Source organism: Leptinotarsa decemlineata, unplaced genomic scaffold (assembly GCF_025532065.1).
Source record: "Leptinotarsa decemlineata unplaced genomic scaffold, Ldec_3_MD MMD2_P_RNA_scaffold_9, whole genome shotgun sequence".
Taxonomy (NCBI): Eukaryota; Metazoa; Arthropoda; class Insecta; order Coleoptera; family Chrysomelidae; genus Leptinotarsa; species Leptinotarsa decemlineata.
In genome coordinates, this window is record NW_027412536.1 from 16,267,340 (window position 1) to 16,295,203 (window position 27,864).

General features: G+C 33.9%; 1 protein-coding gene across 1 annotated transcript in view; it reads left to right on the forward strand.

Moving 5' to 3' along the window:
• Positions 1-27,864, forward strand: part of spz6 (Spaetzle domain-containing protein 6) — a 29,690-nt gene continuing 1,826 nt past the window's right edge. Inside the window, exons 1-5 of the mRNA XM_074170724.1 lie at positions 1-170; positions 4,831-5,102; positions 9,463-9,579; positions 17,660-18,058; positions 23,949-24,126. Coding sequence (XP_074026825.1) covers positions 147-170; positions 4,831-5,102; positions 9,463-9,579; positions 17,660-18,058; positions 23,949-24,126 — 990 coding nt within the window. The 5' untranslated portion in view covers positions 1-146. The remainder of the gene's footprint in view (positions 171-4,830; positions 5,103-9,462; positions 9,580-17,659; positions 18,059-23,948; positions 24,127-27,864) is intronic.

The following is a 27,864-nucleotide window of genomic DNA, read 5'->3' on the forward strand; positions in this document are numbered from 1 at the left end:
AAAGCAACAGTTCTTCGCGGACATCCATAACAATATCAGGTGACCAGTATTTACAGGTTGTGATACAATGTGTTAGTAGGCATTCTTATTCTTGGATACTTTTTTGTTTTCGCATTCCTTCTTTGGTGTGAAGTGTAACTAACAGTATGACGGGGAAAGCGATTTTCATTGTAAGTATTTGAAAGGATGCGGAAATGCTCCATTAAACTTAATTTGCGAGATTGAGTTCATGTGAATATGTGCGAGTATGAAAAATGTGGGGGCTATACCGGCATATCAGAAACGGTAACATGTTCAAGTAGGTCGAATAACGAAAAAATGCCTCTACAATTTTGTATTATCAGCTATTCTGTAATATTAAATTGATAAAATAGGACAATTTGGTGTTTCAGTATTTTTTGTTTGCAAAATGCAATAGAGATTTACTTGCAAGATCGTTTGTGTAAAAAGGTATTTTCACAAGGGATATGTTCCCTTGACTATTAACGAATTGAAAAGGGGCGTTGTTTTGATAATTCCCATGCTGAATATTTTTTATATTTTCAAAATTTTAACAGTCCTGCTCTGTTCCCTACAGATCAGAATCTCAAAAAAAAGGGTTGAAAGAAATGTAATGTGATTACACCTGGCCTTTATTCTAGAACTTTCTTCATTCCTTATCTATATGAATTTTCTTTCGAGGGAAATAAGCTATTGGAATATGATACTACAATAATTTACAATGAATAGAATTTCTATGTGTGTTCAATGAAATAATTTTATAATTTTCCGTGAATTAACTGATATAAAAGTTGAAAAATGATCACGTTTCCACAAATTCGTTGAATGTAGATGACAATACAATGAATATAAATGAAATGATGATATTTAGAGTTTATACTTTGACCCAAAGTCTGCAAGCATTCAGAGCAGATTCGAAATAAGCTACCCTGTTTTGTTTCAATCCACCAATGATTCTTTCTAGCCATCTAACTAATTGGATCTGATTTCTACTTTGAAATTCAACTGTTCCATTCATTCCATCGATAATGAAATGATGATTTTTTCTGTAATACGACATATCAATAGTCGTTCTAGGAATTCATTAGGCTCTCAAGGAGAGGAAGAAAATAATTGATTTCATGATAAACTTTTCAGAAAGATGTGTAGAAGTGTTTTTGTATAGTTCGATGATCATATAGAAGTAGTTTTTCCAAAAGTATTTTTTTGTGTAAATCGATGTTCCTATGGAAGTAGGAACATCGATCCACTTTGTATCTGAAAGTTACTTCTTTGCATGATCTACATATCTACACATATAAACAGTTTATCATGATTTCAAAAACTACACCTCACGATTTGACCTCCACAAACTTTTTTTGAAAATTATATCACAACATGTTTCGCTAGCACAGTAGCTCTGTCATGTGAATTGAATACTTCAAGTTGTTTCTTACACTACTATTTATATACTACCGGTAACCATAATTGAGACTAATTCCAAAAAATTACCTAAACCTCTACCTAGGGTACCTGCTCAATTATGATCTCCTGAAGCATATTACCTCAAATCTACATCAATAATAATTCTTTCTCGGTTTTTAAGAAAACAAGTTCAATAATGGTGATCTATTCAAATCTAATCAATCATTCATTAGAATGTTTGAATTTTTGAGTTTATTAATTTTCATTGCTTCCAAATTATTCAGTTTCAAACCTTTATTTTCTAGGTGCAAAATTTCGAACTCTTCGTTGAAGATATGATTTTCTTCTAAAAGGTGATTTGCATATGTCGAATTTGTGTTCTTATTTACATAGCTATTATGATGTTCCTGGATTCGATTCCTGAATGTTCTGCCAGTTTGACCAATATATATATATATATATATATATATATATATATATATATATTAATATATATATATATATATATATATATATATATATATATATATATATATATATATATATATATATATATATATATATATATATATACCTTAGGGCACGTTCCACACTTTAATTTATACACTCCTGATTTCTCGAATTTGGAATTTGTCTTTATTATTTTCAACTAACTTTCTCAACGTATTATTTCTTCTATATGCAATTTTAATATCTCGTTTCCTCAAAAATGAAGCCACTTTTTCCGTTGGTTGTCCAAAATACGTTGAAGTTTTATAATTTTGATTATCTACCTTATCAATAGGAAAAACGTCTCGAATCGCTTTTAGGTAGACTTTCTTGGCAAGTATTTTGATTATTAATTCGGCTTTAAACCCATCGTTAACCGCAATTTGCTTGATGATATTAAGTTCTTTATTGAAATTATTTATTGAAAGAGGAACATTGACTAATCTGTGAATCATGCAATTATGAGCTGCTACTTTGTGTTGATAAGGATGGGTAGAATCGTAAGGTATAGTAATATCCGTATAGGACAGTTTGTGATACATTGAAAAATCATGTTTGTTGTTCATTCTACTAATTGTTGAGTCCAAGAAATTGATTGAGTTGTCTGCTTCTATTTCAATAGTGAATTTAATGTTTTCATGAATTTTGTTATTATCCCTATGAAAAGTATCTAATTGCCTTTTAGTACCTGTAAAACATACCAAAACGCCATCCACATATCTATGCCAATACAAGAAATTCTTATTCAAAAGATGTTTAAAGATCGACTTCTCTAGATTATCCATGAAAATGTCTGCAAGTAAGGGGCTCAATGGATTTTGCATAATTAAACTTTTTGAGGAGGAATAAATATTGTTGTTATATTGAAAATCATTTCGTTTGAGACATAACGACATAAGGTCAATTATTTCTCGTTTCATGACTGGGTTCACTCTATTTTCATCTAATAATTCTATTACTAAAGTAATAGTATCATCAGGAGGTATGCTGGGAAATAGATTCTGCACATCAAAGGATAGTAATTTTGCGTTGTCCGATAGATGTATGTTCTCTATTTTATTGATTAAGTCATATGAATTCCGTAGAATGAATTTTAGTTGGAAGTTACAATGGTTCAAGATGATATTGATCGGCCTTTCTGATAATTTCACTGATGGTTCAGTTACAAAGGAAAGCACTGGTCTAATTGGATAACTCTGTTTGTGCAGTTTTATGAGTGGATATAATTTAGGAATTTGGGGTACATCAATGTTGATTCGAACTTTTCCCTTTCAATAAAAAGTATGTTTGAATTTTTCAAGAAATCTTTCACTTGTCTTTGGAAAGAATCAAGTTGGTCACGTTTCACCATTTAAAAATTTCCTAAATTCAAGAAATCAAAGGTTTTGTTGACATAGTCGATTCGGTTAATAACAACCACAGTGTTGCCTTTATCTGCTCTAGTCAATATAACATCATTTTCGTTAATTTTACTGCGTATTGATTTTACAAGTTTCAATTCATTCATAAAACTACCTTCTTTCAAAAATTCTGATTTTATGATATGTGCAGTTTAATGGACACCTTTCAGAAAAAAACTTCTCCTCTGGCAAATACCACGAAGGAGGTTGGATTTTATCCGACAGGTGTCAGCGCAGGATTCTTCACTGAAGTTATTCCTGCTCATGCTGTAGGCGATACAACTGCCGCAATATATTTTCAATTATTGGCACAAACTTGCAGACTGGATTCAGGCTGTTTGGCCACTCGCCAGTGTGAGATAGTGTCTATCATCAACATAAAGTCGATGATTTCCGATAATTGAAAATCGAATTCCTTCAGAGTATAATTCCATGAACTAGACTGAAACGGACAATAAATAACAGATTTGTCATCGCCCCATCTACTTGTGAACGAGGTAACCAACCGCATATCCGAAATTTGTCCAATTCCTCGTATGAGGAAAGAAAACTTTTCACATATAGTCAGTTGGCATACTATATGCTTGGTTTTTCACATTTTGTTTTCAATCGACGACCGCCTGCCTGGTACTGACGATGCCCAATAGGCTGAAACAGCTGTCTACCGGTCTATATATATATATATATATATATATATATATATATATATATATATATATATATATATATATATATATGCTGAACTGGTTTTTCCGGGTATTTGATCCGTGTATGTGATATTATCTCTAATTTCACCGACGTTTCGACAAAATCTCATTTGTCATTATCAAGGTGTGCTGTTACGTGTTCAGAAATTTGTTGACCTTGCTCAACTCACTTCTTACTATAATGGTAAAATGGTATTCTTCAACTAAGAAGAAGAAGAACGTTGTTGAGGTAAAACTCAACAACGTTTAAATAGTAGGTAGTAGAGGGTTTATGGACTAATCTATTTCTGAACACATAACGAATACCATTTTACCATTATAGTAAGAAGTGAGTTGAGATTTTGTCGAAACGTCGGTGAAATTAGAGATAATATCACATACACGGATCAAATACCCGGAAAAACCAGTTCAGCATATTCCTATCCGTGAAAACTTCAGATTTCATATATATATATATATATATATATATATATATATATACATATATATATATATATATATATATATATATATATATATATATATATATATATATATATATATATATATATATATAAATAAAAAATGTAACAAATAGTGGACATAACACTCCAAAAAGGGGGCAAACCGCGGACACGTGTTTCTGGCTATTGGCCTCATCAGCGCGGTGCAGCCGCGCGTACTTAGTTGTGTTATAGTTCGCATAGTTCGCATTATTGTTTTTCCCTACTATAAACATTTATGTTTCGTTTTCATTATTATTTTTATTCAATACATTTTGAATGTCAATTCGAAAAGTCACATATTTTTCTTTCGAAACGTTAACATTTGAATATTGTATTTTTTTTCAGTTACTAGTTTTACAATCATACGATCATTTGAGAGCTGCGGACATTATTGACGCGGAAGCTACTCCAGAAGGTTATTATGCTTTCGTTGAGTCTCCAAGAGCAGAACCTCCAATTTTTCGACCCCCACCCTACTCAAATAGCGCGGTCGACTGCAGAGAGGACGAAGACCGTGTTCCTCATGTTTCTCCAAACAATTTATGTGGTGATTTGAACAAGGGTTACATTCCGAGAAACCCTCTTGGTCAAAATGTGTTAGGGTCATCGTATCCTTTGTAAGTAATAAGTATTTTTACAGTCGTGAACTCGTATACAAATCCCGTACTGACTTTTTTGAGAGAGTTTATTTCGAGTCACCAAAGAAAGAGATACAAAGATAATTCGAAAATATGTTTTCAGATGAAATTCAAAGAAGGTTGCTATTGTTTGCCACATGAAGAATCTAATCAAATTTGAAAAACATGTTTTGTTAAACCCTGAATACCGACCACTCAAAATTTTTTTTCACAGCCAAGAAATTATTTCACAATTATATCAAGTAATTCGGAAGGTCCTAAGTAGCAGTCATCACACCATTATCCTCAGCAATCTACGGTATTGATCAATGCTGTAGATTACCCAGGTAGCAGTCATCACACCACTCTCCTCAGCAGTGATGACTGCTACCTGGAACCATCCGAATTATTTTTTAAATTTTAGTGTATTATCTACATAATTTTTCTTTTTTTATCAATAAAACCAGTTAAAATATTTTGTTTTACTTTCAAGTTTTTAATTTGGTTACCCAATTCTTGTCATTCTGTTTACTTCATTTAGTGCCTCAGTATTACAAGGTTTATTTCCCGAAAATTTGTTGCAATCTAACTCCTCAACAAATAAACCTTCCAAAGATTTTACTCGACTTATGCTTGTCCTTCTTTAAACAATTTCGAGCCTACATATACAATTGCGTGGTCTACAGTATTGCCTTGCATTTTGTGGACAAAGGAAGCCCATGACAAAATTAAGGGTAAAATCCTTAATAATAATAATAAGTCGCAGGGCCTGCCACGAAGCGCCCGAGACCCTAATCCATCGACATAACGCGGCCCTAAGAGAACTATATTACAATCAACGGCACTCTTACGACATTGACGAGACACCGGTGTTGCCCTACGCTCCGGGGGATATTGAATCCGTTGTGGGGAACGAGAAGTGTCGAATTTATTGGAACTATTCGTTCCCCACCCTCAGGCTCATACAGGCTAATACGCCTGATGTAGTCCTTCTCGACGACCAGAGCAAGACGATATTTATCGTGGAGTTTTCAGCTCCTGGCGAGAAGAATATCGTCCGAAAAGAGGAGGAGAAACGGATAAAATATCGAGATTTTCTCTTCGAACTCCGCACACTCTATCCAGACCAATCTGTCGAAATGGTTGTTCTGATTATTGGAGTCCGTGGTGGAATTATGCCCTCTCTACTCTCGAATCTTAAAATCATACCGGCCTGCCGCACTAAGGCAGAAATCTTAGTCGGACAGATGCAGAAGGCTGTCATTCTTGACGCACTGCGCTGGCGTGCGAGGGTGCTGGCGCGCCCTTCCGAATGTATCGGGGCTTCGGGGAATAGGGCCTGACCAGCGCATACTTCGGTAAAAAGTAATACATTTATTATTCACCAATATATAAAATGATACAAAATAATTTTCAATACAAAAATATCTAATGAAGGTGAATAAAAGGAGAACCGTTAGACTCTGTAGCCAGAATTCTTTCACAGTCCCATTCTTTCAGCCGTCCCATAATTGAACTTTGCTGGAAACTATATGGCTTTAGGGTGGGTAAGATGTACGCCGTCTCATCCAAAATTGATCTGAACTGACGGTACATCTGTTTCGTACATTACAGTTCGACGAAACTGAAGTCAAACAATTTCTGCAATGTAGCCCATAGCGCCTTTCGATACGTCAATATTGGAACGCAACATATTGAGGTAGTTGTGAAATATATGTAATCCGCCATTCTGTAGCTGCGGCCATCTTGGATTTACAATGATACAGAATTTATTAAATTGTATTGTTAATCCGGTCAATCTAGACATTGGAAGGTATATAAATTTACAACAAGCTGCAAACGCGTGTAATTGTTCCAAAAATTGTTAGAAATAAGATTTTAAAATTCCAAATGATTGCGATGCCGGGAAAAAATTTTATTCGGAGTCAAAGGTCAAAAATCTCGAAAAAAATTGGTTCTTCACGATTTTCAGGAAAACGGTGGGTTTTATCATAAAATAACTTCTATTAAAAATTGTATATCATAAAATTCTCTACAAAAAATGTATCAATACTTTTTTTCTTAGAGCCACCGTTTCTGAGATACGACGAGGCAAAAAGTTGTAAAAGTTGTAATCGTCATTATATTATGCACACGTTTCCACGCCACCTATGAGGCAATTTTTCAACGTGGTTTCCCCAGTAGGCCTATTCCACATGTCTGTTGTAATTCTGTGAAATTGAAAACTTGTATAATAAAATATATTAGGATTCATCTGATCATCTAATTCATCTGAGTCATAACCTTCAAATACTTCTTCTTGTCGTTCTTCTTCTTGGTCTTCTTCTTCTTCATAATCTTCTTCTTCTTGATGTTCATCCTGGGTGTAGGTAAACTGCGTCAAGAGTGATGTATCGCATGTTTCCTCGTTGGTATCAAATGAATCCTCCACTATTGGTGATTCAGCATTAGAACATGACTGGCCTTGACAATGTGTACACACCAGAGAACACAACAGTCCAACTTTTTACAACCACATTTATCGCTACATCCCTTTTTACAGTTGCAAAAAATTGTGTTCAGCAGTTTTTCCGGCGCAGGTGGGAGTTAAGTCTGAATAGGTTCTAATGCATTGTCGACAGCTTCCAACCCCAATCTTTTGGGTCTAGCTCATAACCAAGTCACACTTGAACTTGGTAATATACCCGGAAAAGATGTTGATGAGCAGCAACTGAGGTTGAAGGAAGACAAGCTAATTGCACCTGTTTCATATTTTTAGTGTTTTTTACGATACATGCATATCGATACTTATCTAAGCAGGTGGTTTTTTCCGGAGCTTAGTACATAGAAAGAAGAAACTGAATCCCGTTGGTGATAATTTCTTGTTGAGTCGAATTACTTTTTTTGAAAACTTCAGCACATTGAAGTAAATCTTGTTTTTCAAACATTTTGAAGACTGTTGCTGTACCCCTCCTGTGAAATGCAGACGTCGTAACACAGCCAGTTATTCTGTGTAAAAATAGTACATGATTTTGACTCTTTGCAAAAGTAGATAAACTTTTTTACGAATATATTTCGGTTTGACTTTGAGCTTTTCCTGGCTTATGTATACCAATAGAAAAATATTCTTACTCAAATTACAACTTCAGAGATGTATATACGTGGCATATAATGACGATTACAACTTTTACAACTTTTTGACTCGTCGTATCTCAGAAACGATGGCTCTGAGAAAAAAAAGTATTGATACATTTTTTGTAGAGAATTTTATGATCTACAATTTTAATCTGAAATTATTTCATGATAAAACTCACCGTTTTCCTGAAAATCGCGAAAAACCCTTTTTTTCGAAATTTCAGACCTTTGACCTCGAATAATTTTTTTTCCAGGCATCGAAATCATTCGGAATTTCAAAATCTTATTTTTAACTATGTTTTGAACAATTATACGCATTTGCAGCTTGTTGTAAATTTATGGACCTTCACTCTTATTTTTTAGTGTAATTTGACCGAACTATGTAATGAAAACTGAATGTGTATGTTGGTTAAATGAAAGAGCAATATCTGCCTTGATTTATCATGTGCATTTATCATTTTGCCATTTGTTAGCTTAGGTTAGTATCTCTTGTACTGACTAACCTTTCAATACAATCATTCATTATTCTTTATTCATTATTATTAAATATTAGATCAATCTGTCAACAGGAAGAGAGTCAAACTTCAATTACTGAATTTGACCCAAACAAACAGAGCAAGCTGAATGAAACCGTTTAAAAAATCAATTTATTATTTACTGGGAACATGTCTGAGTGAGCCATTTTACGGTGAAACCCATGTTAAGATTTTATAAACTGTTCAGTGAAAATGTCTCAATGAATTGTTACTTGAATAATTTTTTCTGTAACGAATGATTGTCATTCGGATAGAGCAAAGAAAATTTTGATGGGTTTTTTAAATATTAAGTTCTGGAGACTACTCTCAACAAAACTGGATTTCAAAAAAACTTTCTGAATAGTTTATGAAAGTGGTTCACCAATATGATTTCCTTTGGTTCCAAATAGTGGTAGAAAAAAATTAACTTGGTTATTGTCATGAAGAACTGAGTCTCGAAAACTAGTTGAATGACAAGGAATTTGAATAAGTTCTACTACAAGTTGAAATAGAGCGAATCGTTTGGTTACTATCTTTTCCATCAAATGTGTTTTATAATCTTTTGAGCAAAACTCAACCTAAATTTTTCATAAAATTAATACATAAATTGATTCACTGTGAATCAATGTTTTGCTCTCCAGAATAGTGTACGATCAAAATTATATCTAATTCAATTATAAAAGTAATATGATAACATGTTATTTGATAACAATGTTCAATTAATTTTTTAGTGAACTCATCAAAAACATGACCCTGAAGTACCTGAGCAGAACTTTGCCAATTCTCAAAGCAGATGCGACTTTACCAAAAGTAGCTAACTTCAAGAGCGATCCCATTTCAGATAACAGGTGAGCATGAAACTATTTTTCAATTAGAATGACGTACATCCATGAAACCTTCCAAATGTTGATTGAATGAGTAATCATATCGATTATAAACTTGAGAGAATCACTAATTCAATATTTAGTTTCTTGCAATATTTGCCATATATAGTCAGTCACTTTGATTTTCATGCAATACCTTTTAAGAAATATTGACAAGGTTTCAGTAAACTGGAATCTTTTTATGGCTCTGGAACTTGCTAAAAGGAACATATCATTTACTCTATACCAACGTATCATTAAATATTTGGTATGCTTCAATATCATGAGTTATCATCACAATGGTATATTGAGCAAGTGAAAATCAAGTACTCATATACCACCAGTCTCTGAAATAATTCAATCGAGAAACACATTTAGCTAATGGCTGTTGTTCACGGTAGCCAAGTTTCGTATAACTAACTCTCAAGTATCGTTTTCTCAGAGATATAATGTTTTTCGACTGTATCGAGGAGTATAACCCCACTTCATATTGAAGTCAGGGTGAGATACCATGAATGGAAAATGAACGGTGAAAGGACGATTGGTGACAGAGTGAAAGGAGGAGACAAGATACTTCCCTGGATACAAGGGTTATTACTGGAGGAAGAGATGCTGGACGAGGAAATGACTGAAGTGTACGTGGACGCCGGCGTGAGTGAGAATAAAGGAAGAACGGGCATAGGCTGGACATATGAAAGGAACGAGGTTGGATGGGTTCTAGGTAATGAAAGGATTCCCGGATATAGCAGTGTGAATGAAACAGAACTGATCGCTATAGCGATTGGAATGTGGAGTATGAATGATAATGTCAGAGTAGTCAGTGACTCCGCTATAGCGGAACTGATGAAGACAGTACGAGTAAAGAATAAATAGATAGTTATGATTCAGCTTATGATTGAGGAAAGGAGTATAAGGGGAGTACGGACCGAAGTTGTCTGGCGAAAGGGGCACCATGATGGTAATCCTAGTAGTAGAAAAGCGCACCAGGAGGCCAACAAAGGTATGAATACGAATACGAATGAGTGGTGAAAGAGAAGAATGGAAGAGGATAAAGGAAAATGTCACGGAAGAATGGCAGAGAGAATGGGAAAACGGTATGACTGGACGACTGCACTACATATTCTGTAGAGCACGGTATGAATTATTAAACCTCTCGAGGGAGGCAGTTCAACTGTTCACGGGGCACGGTAATTTTCCGAGATACCTGGCTAGGTTCAACCTGGGTCCGGAGGCACCCTGCTCATGTAGATGTGGGGGGGGAACCTGAAACGGCAGAGCATGTGATTGAGAAATATATGGCCGGAGACAAAGTTGGGTAGCGAGAATGGAAAGAGCGGCTGGAATGAGAAAAGGGAGCAATGCAACTGAGAGACAAGAATGGAAAGAGTTATGAATGGATACTAGTCGCAAATGAATGGGCAGAGAGCGTGGTGAGGGATGAATGGGACATATGAGAGGCAAGGAAACTGGACAAAACATGTACAATATACACTGTAGGGCATTGTGGACCTTGAATGTCTAGGCTTTCTGGGAGACAATGTAATTAGCTAGCTGAATTCAATAATAAATGGATACTGATAAAGTAATAATTTATGTATACACACAGTGGTCTATTGGGCTAAGCGTGGAATGTCCTGAATTTCATTTTTGTTCGTTTTCTATCCCTTTTAGGAAATTATAGTATATCATATAATTGTATTAATTAGAAATAGTTTATTTAATTTTGTACATACAACAGTGGTTGACAGTGGTGGCGCTAGATAGAGGGAAGACTCCCAATTGAAAGGCTTATGAGCTAGGGCAACAAAGGACTATTGCATTATTCATGTATCGGGGAGAGATACATACGAATGAGAAAATATTTTTGAAATGAAATCTCGATACATTCATCTCCCCCAACGCACCTACACAGTAGATTGTGGTAAATGCTTGCCGAAAAACAACCACTTCTCCGGCTAATACAACGACGGACATTGAATGATATCTAACAGACATGTATGCAACACATCTCACAGAGAATAGTTTTGTGGATGTTTTTCGTTCGTCTTGCAGTAGTGCCACGTTGAAATAATTCAACCAGACCACCTATAGACCAGTGCAGGGAAGAAAGAAGAGGAAGAAACATTTTGTAACTAGTTACAGCCCTATTTAGTGTACAAAGCCTCAAAAGCGGGAAAGAAATCCCATATACACCAACACTTCCTGTTAGGAATCACACGTTAAAAGGTAAGACCTCGTTAATCCTTGGCTCGCACAAGTTTCGGCTTCTGAGGGTTGTCGTTTGTAGGGGTGCGACGGCTGGTTAACGGGAAAACATATTTTTTTAAACTCTCTCGGCATTAACCGAGGAACTTGTCTCTCGGTAGGCATTTATCAGAACCTACCCTGTAGGTGCGTTGGGGAAAGAATGTTTGGAGATTTCATTACAAAATATTCTTTCTCTTATATCAACAATGTACTGGAATAGACAAAAAAAATTCTCACTAATAAATCACTTGTGAATTCGTCCAATTTAGATGACTATACTTCAATGCAATCTTTGCCAACATTAAGAGAACAGTTTTGTTTGAGGAAGTGGAAGTAAAAGAAATTGAAAACTGTAATATTTTAAGGAAACAATGTGTCTTTGTCAAATAAAGTGTATGGATTAGAAATGGCAGCCTCTATAGCTGTACATACCTTTGAATTTTTCAATGATTTTCAAAGCTCAAAGTACTCTATCCGAGAAGCATTCCTTCCATACATAGAGTTCTACCTTTGAGGCATAGCTTCAGGGTCCTAATTGAAACCAGAGCCCAAAAACAAAGCATTCGTGATCCAACATCAGGTAGCATCATTTGACTCACCAAAATCTCAAGAGCGATGTTAGACTTGATTACGAATATGATTCAGCCCTCAACAACAGTGACGACATTTCTCCTTTTGAAGACGATGGGATCGACAGGAGACACTATCCGCGAAGCTCAGGTTTGCAACGGACCGCCTTGGGAAGCCCTTTTCAATAAACTGCTTGCCAATCCCAACGGGTGTAGATCCTTCTGGTCGATAGCTAAAGCTGTTAATCAGAACTTAACAAAATCCACAATTCCACCACTAATACAAGCGGATGGTTCAATTGAAACAACAGCCATATAAAAAGCAAATCTACTAGCTGAACAATTTGCGTTCCACTCCACAGTGGGAAGGGGTCTTTCCAAGGAAGGGGTTTTTCATTGACAATCATAACTTTCATCGCTTCCGATACTATTACCTGGCCTGAAAAAGTCTTGGGCCTAACACATAGATGGCGCTAGTCTTATTGCAATCAGAGCTTTCTCAAATTTCATGATATTATACTCATAAGTTTGTGAGTTATTGTGCTAAGATGACACTACTTTTGTTAGTTTCAAAACCAATTTCATGGTTTAATTTAACCATTCTTTTTGATGGAAAAAATACTTTTCAAGCAAAGCAATTTCAAGCAAATTGAAGAAATATTGGGCAGAAAAACTTTCCTGGTAGAAACCGATTGTGGATTGACATGGAAAAGACATATGAATCAATTAAAAAAGATTATTCAGACGAAGAATATTCAAATACAATATCTAAAACAAATAATGTTTCTTTCACTCCACGATCTGCTTTAAAAGGAAATATTGTAGATTGGAAGGGAAAAACGGGGACTCACAGTAGTGAACAGTTAGTGAATACGGAAAATGGTAATATGGAAGGTGATGAAACTAATAGTGGTAGATCTCTGAGACCCCGTAATAAAATTAGGGCACCTGAGCGATTAATTATGGCAAATTAATCCTAATGTTTGTTGTTAGTTATTGCAAATTATCACTGGATAGTGTAATGTTTCACCTTAGGTGAAGTGGTGTCATATATTAATAATAAAACATAGTTGTTAGTTTCCAGTCCTGTATATTAAGATCTTTTTGTACACGAATGTTTTTTCATGTAGACTTGCCCTAAAGACGCAGTCGAGTACTTACCGTTGTTGGAGATACAATAAAGTGGTACCATATAGAAAATATCATTTTTATTTGCACGATAACATAATAATTGCAAAGCAATGGCTTGAAAAGTGTTTAAAGGAATCCGCTCCATCTGAAACAACAATTGAACGTTGGTTTGCTGACTTCAAACGTGGTTGTAGAGTCACCGATGACACAGAACGCAGTGGACGTCCAAATAAGGCAGTAATATCAGTAACAAAAAAATCCACAAAATCGTTTTGAATGATCGTAAAGTGAAGTTACGTGAGTTAGCTGGCATTGTAGAGGTATCAAAAGAACGTGTTGGCTTTATATTGCATGACCATTTAATTATGAGAAAGCTCTGTTGAAAATGGGTGCTGCGCGAGCTCACTGTTGACCAAAAACAATAACGTTTCAATGATTCTGAGCAGTGTTTAGCCATGTTTGAATATAACAAACTAAAATTTCTGCTTCGATATGACAATGGATGAAACATAGATCCATCACTTCACTCCGGAATCAAAACGATCGTCATCTGAGGAAAGAGCAACTGGTGAACCTCGTCCAAAGCGCCCGAAAGCACAACAATCGACCGAAAACGTTATGGCTTCAGTATTTCGGAATTGGCGTGGTGTAATATTCATCGACTATTTTGAGATGGAAAATGCTATCAACAGTGAATATTATATAGCGTTATTGGAGCGTCTGATGGCTGAAATTGCAAAGAAACATCCGCGTATGGCGAAAAAAAAATTGCGTTACAACGCACTGTATCACAAGTCAATCAAAACAATGGCAAAACTTCATGAATTGAACTTCGAATTGCTCTTACATCCAGCGTATTCGCCAAATTTGGCTCCCAGCGAGTAGTGCCTATCTGTATCTGTAGAGAAGGGAGGGTAAGTGTAGGCCCACAGCACTTAGGCCACATGTGACTCATTGTACATCCTCCAGAGGAGTTGTCCTCCTAGATCATCGTCCATCCTGTCCTTTCCAGTACATTAGGAGACATCTCCTTTATATCGGCAGGTGGAAAAGTCAAAGGACTCGTTGATAATGAAGTGATCAAGTGATCTGAACATTCATAGTTTAAGAAACAAAATAAGTGAACTTGATTCTTTATTACAGTCTCTTGAATATCCGGATGTAGTTTGCTTAACAGATACTTGGTGACAAGGAAATGAAATTTTAGCTGTCAATGTCAATTGTTGTACTCTTTCCGATTATTTTTGCCGTAACGATAAAGTTGGTGGAGGGGTAGCTATCTTTGTTAAAAATATTCACGATTATACACTCTTACACACTACCGTCGAAAAATCTCAGGGTACGTTTGAATATGCTGCTGTCGAAATAACCGCTGACAACTTCAAAATCCGCGTAAACTGTTTTTACAGACCACCATCTCCCAATAGTCTATCATTCATACATAATATGGAACTATTTCTCGATTCTCTTTTTGAAAAAAATGTTCAAACCTCTTGTATCGTTTGTGGTGATTTTAATTTCAACTTCCATAAGAATTCCACTGATGGCAATGGCGTAATTTATTTGCCTCTTACGGATTGAATCAATGTATTTTCGATTACACAAGAATTCAGGGCAATAGTGTGTCTACGGTAGACGTCAGTCACATAGATTTCTCGGATCATGCACTCCAATATATAGTTTTACCAATCACCGCTCCTACTGTAAAGGTAACCAATTATTTTCTCAAAAAATCCTTCTGTGATCAAAACATTCACTTTTTGAATGCTTTATTGGCTCTTGAGGATTGGCTATCTATATATTGCAGCAACGGTAATACTGATGAAAAATTCTCTATTTTTTATGACTCATTTCTCAACCCATTCGATAAAGCCTTTTCTAAGGAATTACATCAAACAAATACACATAAAAATCTAATAACAATAAACCTTGAATAACTAAGGAGATCGTTAATGAAGGAAAATTACTCAGATATATTTTCCAAATCAGTAAAATCCGATATGATGAAATCATTAACCAACAATATGAATTACTTTTGAAACAGCATCGACAAAAGATATAAATTTTAAAGAAGTCTTACTTCGGCCCCAAATTTCTTGGAGCCACAAATAAATCTAAGGTTGCCTGGACTATAATCAAACAGAATACCGCATGTGATAAAAAAAGCCAATTCTTGCCAAAATATGTTATTGATTGAAAATGAATTATCTGTAAACGAGGGTGTTGATGTCTCCCAAACTTCCAGTGGTGTGGATGAAGTACCTTGCAACCTCTTGTTCGAAGTTGTTGAAAATTTGATCGAACCCCTCTTATACCTCATTAATATCTCCTTAGTCGAAGGTATATTTCCTTCTCGACTCAAACATGCAATAATAGTGCCTATCCATAAGAAAAATGACAACCACTCGGTTTTCAATTACAGAGGAGTTGCGTTACTATCTGCATTTTCCAAAATATTCGAGAAAACTTATCAAAGAATACTCTTCTCTTTTTGCAAGAAGTATAAAATCATCCCAGACTCTCAATATGGCTTCCAAATTGGCAAGACAACTCAGGATGTCACGATGAATTTAGTCAATGAAGTCATCTCTAATTTGTAAAATTTTTAGGTTTGAACATTGATGCTCAACTCTCTTGGAACAAGCACGTTGATTATATTTTGAGAAAAATGTCGAAACAAACATTGTTTTGTAATTCGTAATCTCCGTAAATGTGTTCCATTGAATATATTGAAAAGCTATTACTATGCTTATATTCAATCTTCATTCAGATATTGTCTGATCAACTTTGGTAACTGTACAACTAATAGCTCAAAAGCTCGGTAAAATATTTCTTTTGTTTCTGGTGTCATACATGTGAATATCGCAATGCCTTCTAAAGCTGTTTAGGTTCTTGAAAATGTGAGTAAACAGTTTCAATATATAAATAGAGGGCACCGTGAGAATTTTATTACTTTTGAAAGTGTCTCGGCATGATGTTCTATAACATAAGCAGAAAATACGTCTGATAATACGTTTTTGCAACACAAACACTCTTTGTAGTTCGGACGCTTGACCCCAGACAACGATACTATATGAAATAGCGGAGTACCCCAGTGCATAGTAAACTCCAAGCAGACATTCTCGTTCCAGCATGTTTTGGAGTGTAGTGACCACATAGAAACATTTGTTCAGCAAGTTCCATGATAGTTTGCAGTCGAATTGTGTTCCTAAGAACTGCACCATTATGGATGGCTCAATTGACACTCCTTTATATGAGAGCGGTAAATTCAAAGGCCTTCTATGTTTGCTATTGAACTCTATATATTTCGTCTTATTATGTTTAATCATAAGTTCATTTTTAAAGCAGAAATTTGAAGGTTACTTCGTGATCCAGAAAGCATTATATTCAACTTTTTTGCGTTAATAATGGGGCAGCTTTCACTGAGGTTTCTTGATTGATCATTTCACAAGAAGTTTTCCTCTCCTGAATTGGAAAGCTGAATGAAATTGACAATCTCATCTCTGATATTCGTAGTTTGGAAGAAGCCATCGCCTTTTCCCACTAAAGCTGCTGGTTTCCTCAGCTGATTATATATATATTTCAATGGAAAATGTTCCATTGTCATTTATTTTCTTGAGAGCACACTTTTAGTGAGACCATTTTTCTAAACGGTCCACAACGAGTTGTTGTCTATGCTTCATGTGGTATATGGTCTGACTAATTTCTGATCATGTTTCAATCATTCGGGAAGCTAACAAGTCCACTTTTCCATGGTTATGGACATACAGACATGAAAATCGATATGATTGCTCAAAATTTCATGAAGTTATTGTTGTCAGAATGGATAAATCCAGGAATAGGAGTGTTATTCTCCCTGAGTTGGAACAATTTTTTTGGTACAAGAATATTTGTTTCGTTTTTATGATTATTCAATACAGTTCTACATTTTTTCTTGCGAAAAGTTTCATCTTATCAAAAGGACATCTTTCAGCCTGACATTTGGAAGCACAATAAATTCAACTGCTCCTTTTATTCGTGAGAATAATCGAACTGAATTAGGATATTGATATTTCATTTATCTGAATAATTGAATTGAATTAAGATTTTGATATTTCATTCATCTAAATTATTTTCAGAATATCCTCTTTCGATAATAACAACGTTGACAGAAATGGAAGGAGTGATACATCTGCCCCCATTGAAAAATCTTCTACGGAACGGCCAGAAAATGAGAAAGTGAAGAAATCAGAAAGGCAAGCTAGAAAGTTTTGTGATGGTGGTGGTGTGTTCTGCGACTTGTATAAAGCAATGAATGGACAACTCAGTTCACTATCAAGTGTCCCGTCTTCACAGATTCCGCTGGAGAGAAGAGATGACGTGTCAGCTCCCCCAAGATATGAAGGACCACCTACGCCGTGCCCAGCCAAAGTCGAATACGCCACACCTGTATTTGCTAAAAACTATCAAGGAATATGGAGATATGTTGTGCAGATACCTTATGAAGGGTATTTCACACAAACTGTAGAAGTCACCAGGTAAATATTTGATTTTTGAGAAATTTTCAGTACATTGTCCTCTTTATCAAATAATTACTTACGCTAATAATAATGAAAGAAAGATTTTCAATAGTTCGGACTTCCATTGTCTAATACTATATAAAATGAAATCCCTGAAAGAACTTTTGAAAGAAGAATTAAAAAAGAATAACTGAAAATAACAAATATATTAAGCAAAAAAACCTGAAATCAAATAATAGTGAAATAAAATACTAGTAAAAAATTTGAACGATTGAACAAAAATTCAAAATAAAAATAAATGAGTTAAGAGATTCGAAGCCAAGTTACTTCACGTTAAGTTATTTTCAGCTATTCTTTTTTAATTATTCTTTTTTTTTGTTAGTTCTTTCAGGGATTTCAAATCATTTTATACAGTGTGTAAAAGCCAAATAAAATTAATTCATTATTTCGGTTAAGGTACATATTTTAATAGAACGGAAAAATGCTAGCCCTACCTTCAACCCCCGTCGAATGACGGGTAGAACCTTGAATTTTTTTAATGAGAATTATAGGCTTGTTTGAAAGGTCTCTCCATTCTCTTTTCAAAAATGGTATCGCTTTCAAGTTCATTGCAACAATGAGGCTAAAATAAATTAAAATCATGTGGTTACTGAAATTGCATAAAATACACTCAAAACTTATTGCAATATACTCAAAACTTATTTCATTTTGTGGTGTTAATAGTAAAAAAGTGGGCACAAACCATAACAATGTTCTTTTCAGATGGTACCCTTTAAAAAACTGTAAATAATTTCCGTGACAACGTTAGTTTAAAACGTCTTGTCGACTTGTTTTGTATGTTACAACATTAGTTGTCAGTATTTTGATTCAAATTTAAAGTTTGTTTACTTCAAGTCTGACAAATGGTTAGATTAACGGAAATACATAAAATAACAGTTTTACAAATGATTGGTTACCGAGATACAACCCGAACATAACAGAAAGTAGCTCGTCTACTTCATTAGAAATTTCCTAATCTACCGCCTATATCTCAAGGAACAATAAGTAAAATAGAGAAGCAATTTCGCGAGATTGATCATGAGGTGTAGATGAAAAAAGTAGCTGCTAATGCAATGAGTGATGAACTCAAATTAGATGTGATGCTTAAGTTTGAGAAAAACCCACATACATCGAGTAGACAGGCATCCACTACATTCAATGTTAGCCATACATCGATAGTAAACATATTGAAAAAAAATAAAATGCATCCCTATAAAATGATATCTACTCGAGGAGCTCATGGAAGACGATTTCGATAGAAGAACTTATTTTTGTGAGCAAATGATGGACATGTTGGATAACAATATCATCCAATTTATCATCAATATATCATCCAATTTCTGATGAGTGTACTTTGTCTCTTAACGGTTATGCTAATCGGCAAAATTGCCGCTACTGGTCGGCGGAAAATCCTCACTGGATCAGAGAAGAACACACGCAATACCCTCAAGAAGTTATTGTTCGGGCAGGGATTGTAGGAAACCACATCATTCGTTCCTTTTTCATTGAGGGCAACCTGAATGGCAATAATTATTTGGCACTACTTCAAAATTATCTCATTCCAAGTTTAGCAAATTTATATCCTGATCCAGGAAACCCTCAAGTTCCAGTGAAAACGATATGGTTTCAGTAGGATGGACCACCACCACATTACCAAGTCAATGTCTGACAATACCTCGATACAACATTTTCCAATCGGTGGATAGGCAGGCGAGGATCGATTGAATGGCCAGCGCGATCACCTGATCTTTCATCATTAGATTTTTTCATGGAGATATGTAAAGAGCAATGGGTGCAAAACTAAACCTTCAGATTTGAATGACTTAAAAGAACGAATAACGCTTGCGATTAGGTCGATCACGCCTGATATTCCAAATAAGGTTAGAAGGCAGTTTTGTTTGAGATTAGGATGTTGCCAAGACGTTCGCGGGGAAAATTTCAAACATCTCATTCGTTAACATCCATAGTTCTTTCTCGTATTCTACATTTCATTGCGTTTTGCATTACATTTTAGTTTTTGACTGTATTTTATGGAATTTCGGTAACCACATAACATCTTTGAATAGAAAATGAAAAGACCTTGCAAACGATATATCACAAATCTATGCTTCCCATTTAAAAAATTGGGGGTTATACCTGTCATTCGAAGGGGGTTGAAGGTAGGGGTGGCATTTTTATGTTGAAGAATGTCAAATTATAATTTACATTTGACGTGTTTAGGGTTTTTTTTAATATGTGCAGTAACTGAAATAATGAATTTATTTCATTTGGCTTTTACACACTGTATAGATAATATCAGAAAATGGAAGTCCGAACTAATGAAATTCATCATGAAACATTGTCAATCACCTTCAGATAAAATAAATAGTCATACCTTATTATGAAAAGAATTTGAAGAAAATTAATTATGAAATTCTGAAAAATTATAAGGATATCCTAATTCCTTTATATGACTGTTTAGAGCTCATCTATAGTTTTCATTTGCTTAACAGATAAAGAAATCACGTGCACTTTTTGCACGTGCACAAAGTTAACGTCCAGATTAAAACTGAATATGAGAATAAATTTCTCCACGAAACTTGTTGGACTAGCAAATGTTTATTATTGTGAACAAAATGAAAATGAAGCACAGGTAAGACTGTGCAAAATTTTCCATTCAGAATAACTGTGTCGATCGAATTGCATTCGATACTTCAATAATAAAAGAGTTTAAGAAGTATTTCATGAACATTTCCGAGTAAATATTGCTATAAAGTTACAGGACCGTATTTGAAATTTCAAAGTTGAAGGTGACACAAATCGGACGACACTTTGCACAAAAAATATATGATAATATTCTGGTAGTCTGATGAGAGTTGTTACTCTCGCAGATAAAAAAGATATAGCAAAATATAGAAGGGGATATAGACATGCAAGTGTATGGATCGCCGTTTTACTTTTTATTGTCACATATATTCATTTCTCAATTTATTCACCTAACAATTTATTTGTTTAAATTCAATTGATTCATGCATTTGTTCGACATATTGAAAACGACTCTTCGCAAAATTTGTTCTATTTTAAATGACACTTGATTTGAAATGTTGCATGAATAAAATTATAATTTGACTAAAAAAGACTAATGAAATAACTTGAAGCTTTTATTGATTCCAAAGAAAAATATTGTTTCAGAGTATTGGAAAATGGAACGCCAATTTGCTATATATTATGCTGAAAAATAATCTATATACATATAGTTCAACTCAGCAATGAAGAAACATTTTTATTCAACAGTCAATGGAATGTATTATTCCAGTAAATTCAACAAACGTTTCAATTCCGCATATAATTTTGACCTTTGAATAAAATGTTAGTTATTTATATGACAGTTGAATTATAATGAAACTTTAAATTCAATTTCTGAAAGTAAGTTTGGAAATAAAATTTCAATGAATATATTTGAATGACTGCAAAACATTCTCAAGCAAGTATCATTTTATTTCATCAACCTTTTTAGAAAGCTAATTTCTGGCAAAGAATTAAATTTTTTGATGATTTAAAAGGTTTGTTGTATTTGAAAGATACATTTAAAACGATTGTTGATAATTTTAATTCGGCGCTGGTATCGAGAGGATTTATCAACAACTTCAAGTGTTACATATGGCAACATGCTAGTTCATTTATAGTACGACAAAACGCAAAACGCCGTTCAAGCGTGGCGCCGAATAAAAATTATCAACAATCAATTTAATTCATGTATCACTGAAATTCAACAAACAAAATAATTTTTTGTTTTAATTTTTATTATTATTCGTTTGGAAAAAATTGAATTAATTTGTTTGTTGCATTTCAGTGATACATGCATTAAATTGTATGTTGATATTTTTATTCGGCGCTGACGTCGGGCGTATTTTTGCGGAACTACATAACTGCATTCAATATGTATGTCATTGGTCATAGTACGGTAATAATCCGTTCGACCGCAGCGCCGAATAAAAATTATCAACAAACAATTTAATTCATGTATCACTGAAATTCAACAAACAAAATAATTTAATTCTTTTCAAAGGAATATAAATAATTTTACTTTCTATTAGTTTTATGTGAAAATAAATTGTTTTGATTGTTGCATGTAGGTGATACATGAATCAAATTGATTGTTGATGATTTTTATTCGTCGCTGAGGTCGAACGAATTATTATTGTTCTATGATCAACGCTATACATATTTGCAGTTATGTAGTCCCAAAAAAATACGCTCTACCTCAGCACCGAATAAAAATTATCAACAATCAATTTAATTCATGTATCACTGAAATTCAACAAACAAAATAATCCAGCTCGATAGAAAGTAAAACGGCGTGACACCTCCTTTTACTTTCTATTGTTATTTTATAAAAATGAATTGTTTTGATTGTTGCTTCTAGGTGATACATGAATTGAATTGATTGTTGATAATTTTTATTCGGCGCTGCGGTTGGACGGAATATTGTGTTACTATCACTAGACTATCATGTTGCCAGATTTAAAAATTCAGCTTCTGCAAGAATCCGCTCGATGCTAGCGCCGAATCAAAATTATCAACAATTGTTTTAATTCATGTTTCACAGAAATTGTAGTAAATTATTCGATAGTTACAAAAACAGTACATAAGAAAAACATTTACTTCCAAAAGTTTCAAACAATGAATCTATTTTATAACTGTTCGCCACTTTTCATAAAACAAATTAATTCATGTAACATTTTAAATCAAGTATCATTTAAAATAGAACAAATTTTGCGAACAATCGTTTTTAATGTGTCCAACAAATGCATGAATCAATTAAATTCAAACAAATAAATTGTTAGTTGAATAAATTGAGGAATGAATATTTGTGACAATAAAAAGTAAAACGGCGTTCCATACAAGTGGGTCGTTGTTTTTTAGTTAAATCATGCAATCTGAATATTCAACATTTTAAAAGCCGTAACGGTGAAACTGATGGATCAGTATCTGATGGATATACTTACCTTCTAGATGAAAACACATTTGTTTTTCACCAATGGACGAAATAACTCAAATGAAGATTTTTAAATATAGTTCATTATTGTTTTGTTTTTATTGGAGTGAATTTGTTGAACTATCTTCTGCTCTTTGTTCCCTTATATATCATTCTTGTACTAAAGTGTTTATTAATAATAAATTGGTTGAAATATGCCGATGCTACCCTGATGGCGATCTTTCTGATATATGAGTATGTGAGATGATTGCAATGAATAAAAAATTATTAGATAAACTGATACGTTATGACTTGGTACTTAACAATATGAGATAATTCTTCAACAATGGATTTGTTTGAGTGATATGACACATTAATACCAAGTCTAAATTATCTGTATATCTGGAAAAAATATACTTTTGTTAGTTTGGCTACAATTTGAAGATTAGTTAGAGTTTACTCGATGGATAAACTGTTTCAAATATTCTGGATAGTTTACAAAAACCGTCACACGTTTTTTCCTATACAAAAACTTCCTCAGGCGTGTTCATACTCACACACTGATGAATTTTTGTATATTGAAATACGTGTTGCAGTTTTGCGAACTGTCAGGACAAATCTCACAAAGTGTTACTTAAATCAACATTTCCAGATATATCCGAAATCAATAAAAAATAAGAGAAATTCGGTGAAAATCTCCAAAAACTGAAAATACCCAACTTAATATAACCAAAACCACTCACATGAACCACAGACAAATTATTATCATTATAATAATTTTTCTGAGATAATAGTATTATCCGCCTTTACCTTCACATTTTACGCAAAATCCAAAAGTAAACGTGAGACAGTTGAATTTTCAATTCGTGTTTAATTTGTTAAAATTGATCTACATTATCTTCAAATTCACAGATGTTTGCAATCTCGATGCCATTACTTGGAAGGAGGTTGTTTATCATCTCCAAGGTGGTCCAGTCTTCTGGTGGCAGAAATCTTTTATCCGGAAACAATACGGGGAAACGTAGATATAAGCACACCACATAGAAGCCACGTAACGGCATCTCAACCTCCGTCGGTACAAGATTTTCAGGTAAATATAAAAAATCGAATTTTATTCTTATACCGAATTGTGTTATTTGAAATCCTTGTAAATTTCGGAATATGTGAGTTACTGAATATATTCCTTTGAAAAAAATAGTAGGTGCGTCCAAAATGTCTCCTTCTGCACCCCGCTAGGGTTTATTGTGGCTTACATATATTCAAACTCGGTCAAATTGACAATTTTTCAATGAAATCAAGTGATCTTCTAGGTGAGATGAAAGGAGCGAAACTCTTGCCAAATTCCGAAATACGAGGTTACATAAACTGAAGGGCAATGAAAAAAATACTTTCATTTAAATAACTTATCAAACAATTTTCAATATGCTGTTATATATCTTATGGTTTGGTATGTGTAGTTTTTGTTTTGAAAATTGGAGTTTATTTTCAACCTCTATTTGAATAATGTACCATTATAGTCAGAAGATAATTTCAACGAGTCCTAAGGAGAAGTTTTTAAGGAAACCTTTTTGGGGGAAATGAATAGTTTTAAACCCAATTCTCAAAAATGTTAAAAAAAAAGTTGTTCAAGACTTTTATTTCTAGAATACTGTATAACGCTTTCAATAATCATACTAAAATTTCAGTTGAAACGGGTATATAGTTTTTATAAAACAAACTTTTTGAAGAAGTAGAAAGCCAAAAAGATTTTTCCCTACACACGAAAATATTTTATTGCATGTGGATATGGCAAGAGGCAATGAGTCGTAACAAATTAGTTCGAGAACAATTTTCGAGAGCAAGATAAGTGACGAGGTTGAAAGCGATGACAAGGTTGACGATACGTCATTGGACCCTCTGCATGTTGTGTTGTTGTACAATAAACAAATGAATCTGTATCTGATCCAAAACCAACGAATGGGATTCTGAATTTTGGACATACGGGTATTCGTGAGATGTGTCTCACGGCTAGACTACAAACATGAAAATAAACGCATCATATTTGAATGGATCGCGTCATATTCAAATGATGTCTAATGTCATTTCATACTCATGCCCACTTCCAACTTGAATTCATTGTAAAACATTTAGGATTCTGCATGTGTTCGAATATATGTTTTGAAAATAAACTCTTGCTGACCACTTCTAATCAGAATTTTTGACTGTGGTAATCTGAGAAATATATTATTGTCAAGTGTGTCCTTGTAAAGAGTCAATAGTTAAATTATTTTCGGAGTGTAAACTGAAAATCATACACTATAATCACACGTTTTCTAATTGATTTATGTTATAGTAATTAAAATTAACATTGAAGTTGTTGTTGTTGAAGAATTACTTTCGAATTGTAATGAGTTGAAGTAAGATGAAAATCACAAAGGAACCCAATACTGAAGAATTTCAGAAACTGACGATACTATTTTTTTCTGTTATTATCTATATTCGATAAAACAAAGAAATTGTGAGTGATAGTTTTGTGTTCCTCAAGGAAAGATGCAGATATTGGTGTAAAAAGGAAATTCGGTTCCTCATTCTAAGTGTGTTCGAATCTTAAATTCTTTCAAATGAATCTGTTTTTCCGTTAACCAGCTGTCACACTCCAACGAACGACAACCTTCAGTAGTCGAAACTTGTGCGAGCTAAGGATTAACGAGGTCTCACCTTTTAACGTGTGATTCCTAACAGGGGTTGCACGATAGTGAGTGAAAATCGATCGCTCAGACTAGGGCTTGAACCACCGACCCACACGGCAGTTAATTCTAGTGAGTGAACAAAGCACTCACGTCGAGCCGCCTGGCTAACGATCGACCTGGTTCCATTGACCTGCGGTCAGCTGAAAAGGACGAGTAAATTGAATTTGATAAACGAATCGTCTCTTGATATTGTTAGTTTTAATGTTTATTAAGTTTCATTTAGTTTACGTTAGGTTTACTAGGCATGACTTTCTTGATATTTGTTAAACTGAACATGTTTTAACCAATGTAGATCAATGTTTTCGTAATCGAAATGTGACACTTGTTGATGACTGGAAGCGTTCAGAATTAAGAAGTATGTTAGTCATTAAAATTTATAAGTATTTTCAGAAATTGTGAATGATAAAATGTTTTGGAAATCATATGATTCTACTCATCTAGGCATATAGCATAATTATCTACTCTTCAATATCAGGAACTATTCGGTTTTTTGTTTTTTTTCCTTGAAACAACATACAAGTGACCAAGATATCTCTCAACAATAGCCCATTCAAAGTTCAAATATTCCAAATTCAAACCCATTATCTGCCAATTGTCACTTTCACCATAACAAAATCAAAATCATCGCTTAGTATTTTGATGTTTGGTTTACCAATTTTCAGGAAACCGTGAACCGGTTTTTCAGTAGTACCAGCACAATAGTAGGGATTTTAGAACCACATTTCTGATTACTTTTGAGATATATATTGAATAATCACAATATCTAACTCATTTTTTTCAGAGAAGTGGGGAATCTGAAGATTTTTTGAAAGAAATAGAAGAATTAATATAAGTGATATACAGTGTCACCATTAAAGTGCTCACAATATGGGAAACTTTTTTTTCGAAAAGTTTCATTGAAGTTCAACTTCGGCACCTGTTTGTGCTTTAAATTTAACTTAAAATGATGCGGCCAACTGCGACCCACTGACGTTCAGTGTTTGTAAAATTCAACTTTTTATTTGAAAAAAATTGAAAAAATGCATTTTCAGATCGAATTTAACAAAAAGTTACTCGAAAAAGTTGTGTTTACGGCAATTTTATATCCATATGCCAAATTTTATGCAGCTATATAGGATAAAGTTAAAGTTTTGCTTATTTTTGACAGATATCCCCTTTATTTTAAAAAACAAGTTCGATTAATTGTCATCAATTCATGTATACATAACAAACTCATCATGGAGTTTAACTTTTCTGATACATTTTCACTTATACGGACATTTTTAGAGAGAAATTAAAACTTTGCACCAGTCATGTTAAATTTTTTATAGCAAATTTTTAATTTCTTTCTAAAAATGTCTGTATAAGTAAAAATGTATCAGAAAAGTTAAACTCCATGAAGAGTTTGTTATGTATATATGAATTGATGACAATTAACCGAACTTGTTTTTCAAAATAAAGGGGATATCTGTCAAAAATAAGCAAAACGTTAACTTTATTCTAGTTGCATAAAATTTGACATATGGATATGAAATTGACGTAGACATAACTTTTTCAAGTAATTTTTTGTTAAATTCGATCAAGAAATGCACTTTTTCAATTTTTTTCAAAAAAAAAGTTGAATTTGACAAACACTGAACGTCGGTGGGTCGCAGTTGGCCGCATCATTTTAAGTTAAATTTAAAGCACAAACAAGTGCCGAAGTTGAACTTCATTGAAACTTTTCGAAAAAAAAGTTTCCCATATGGTGCGCACTTTAATGGAGACACTGTATATTGCACGTTAGAAAAACTACTACTACTACTACTACTGATATCTATAAAAACTACTATAATTTCGAATCCGTTTTCATCGTATCAACTTTATTTCAAACGGGGACCAGAAAAACAGAATGAGCCAAAGGATTGAAGTCTGGCAACCTTGGTAGTCACAGTTGAGGTCCCGCACAATCTATCCAACCATTATTAAAAATTTTATTGTTATGTTATTCGCGAGCGATACTATTGAAATGAGCAAGTGCTTCATCATTCATGAATCATATGCTCTTCTAACATACCTCGCAGAGTTTCTTACAGAAACTGTCAAAAAATAGACTAACTGGAATTAATTGAAGGATTTAT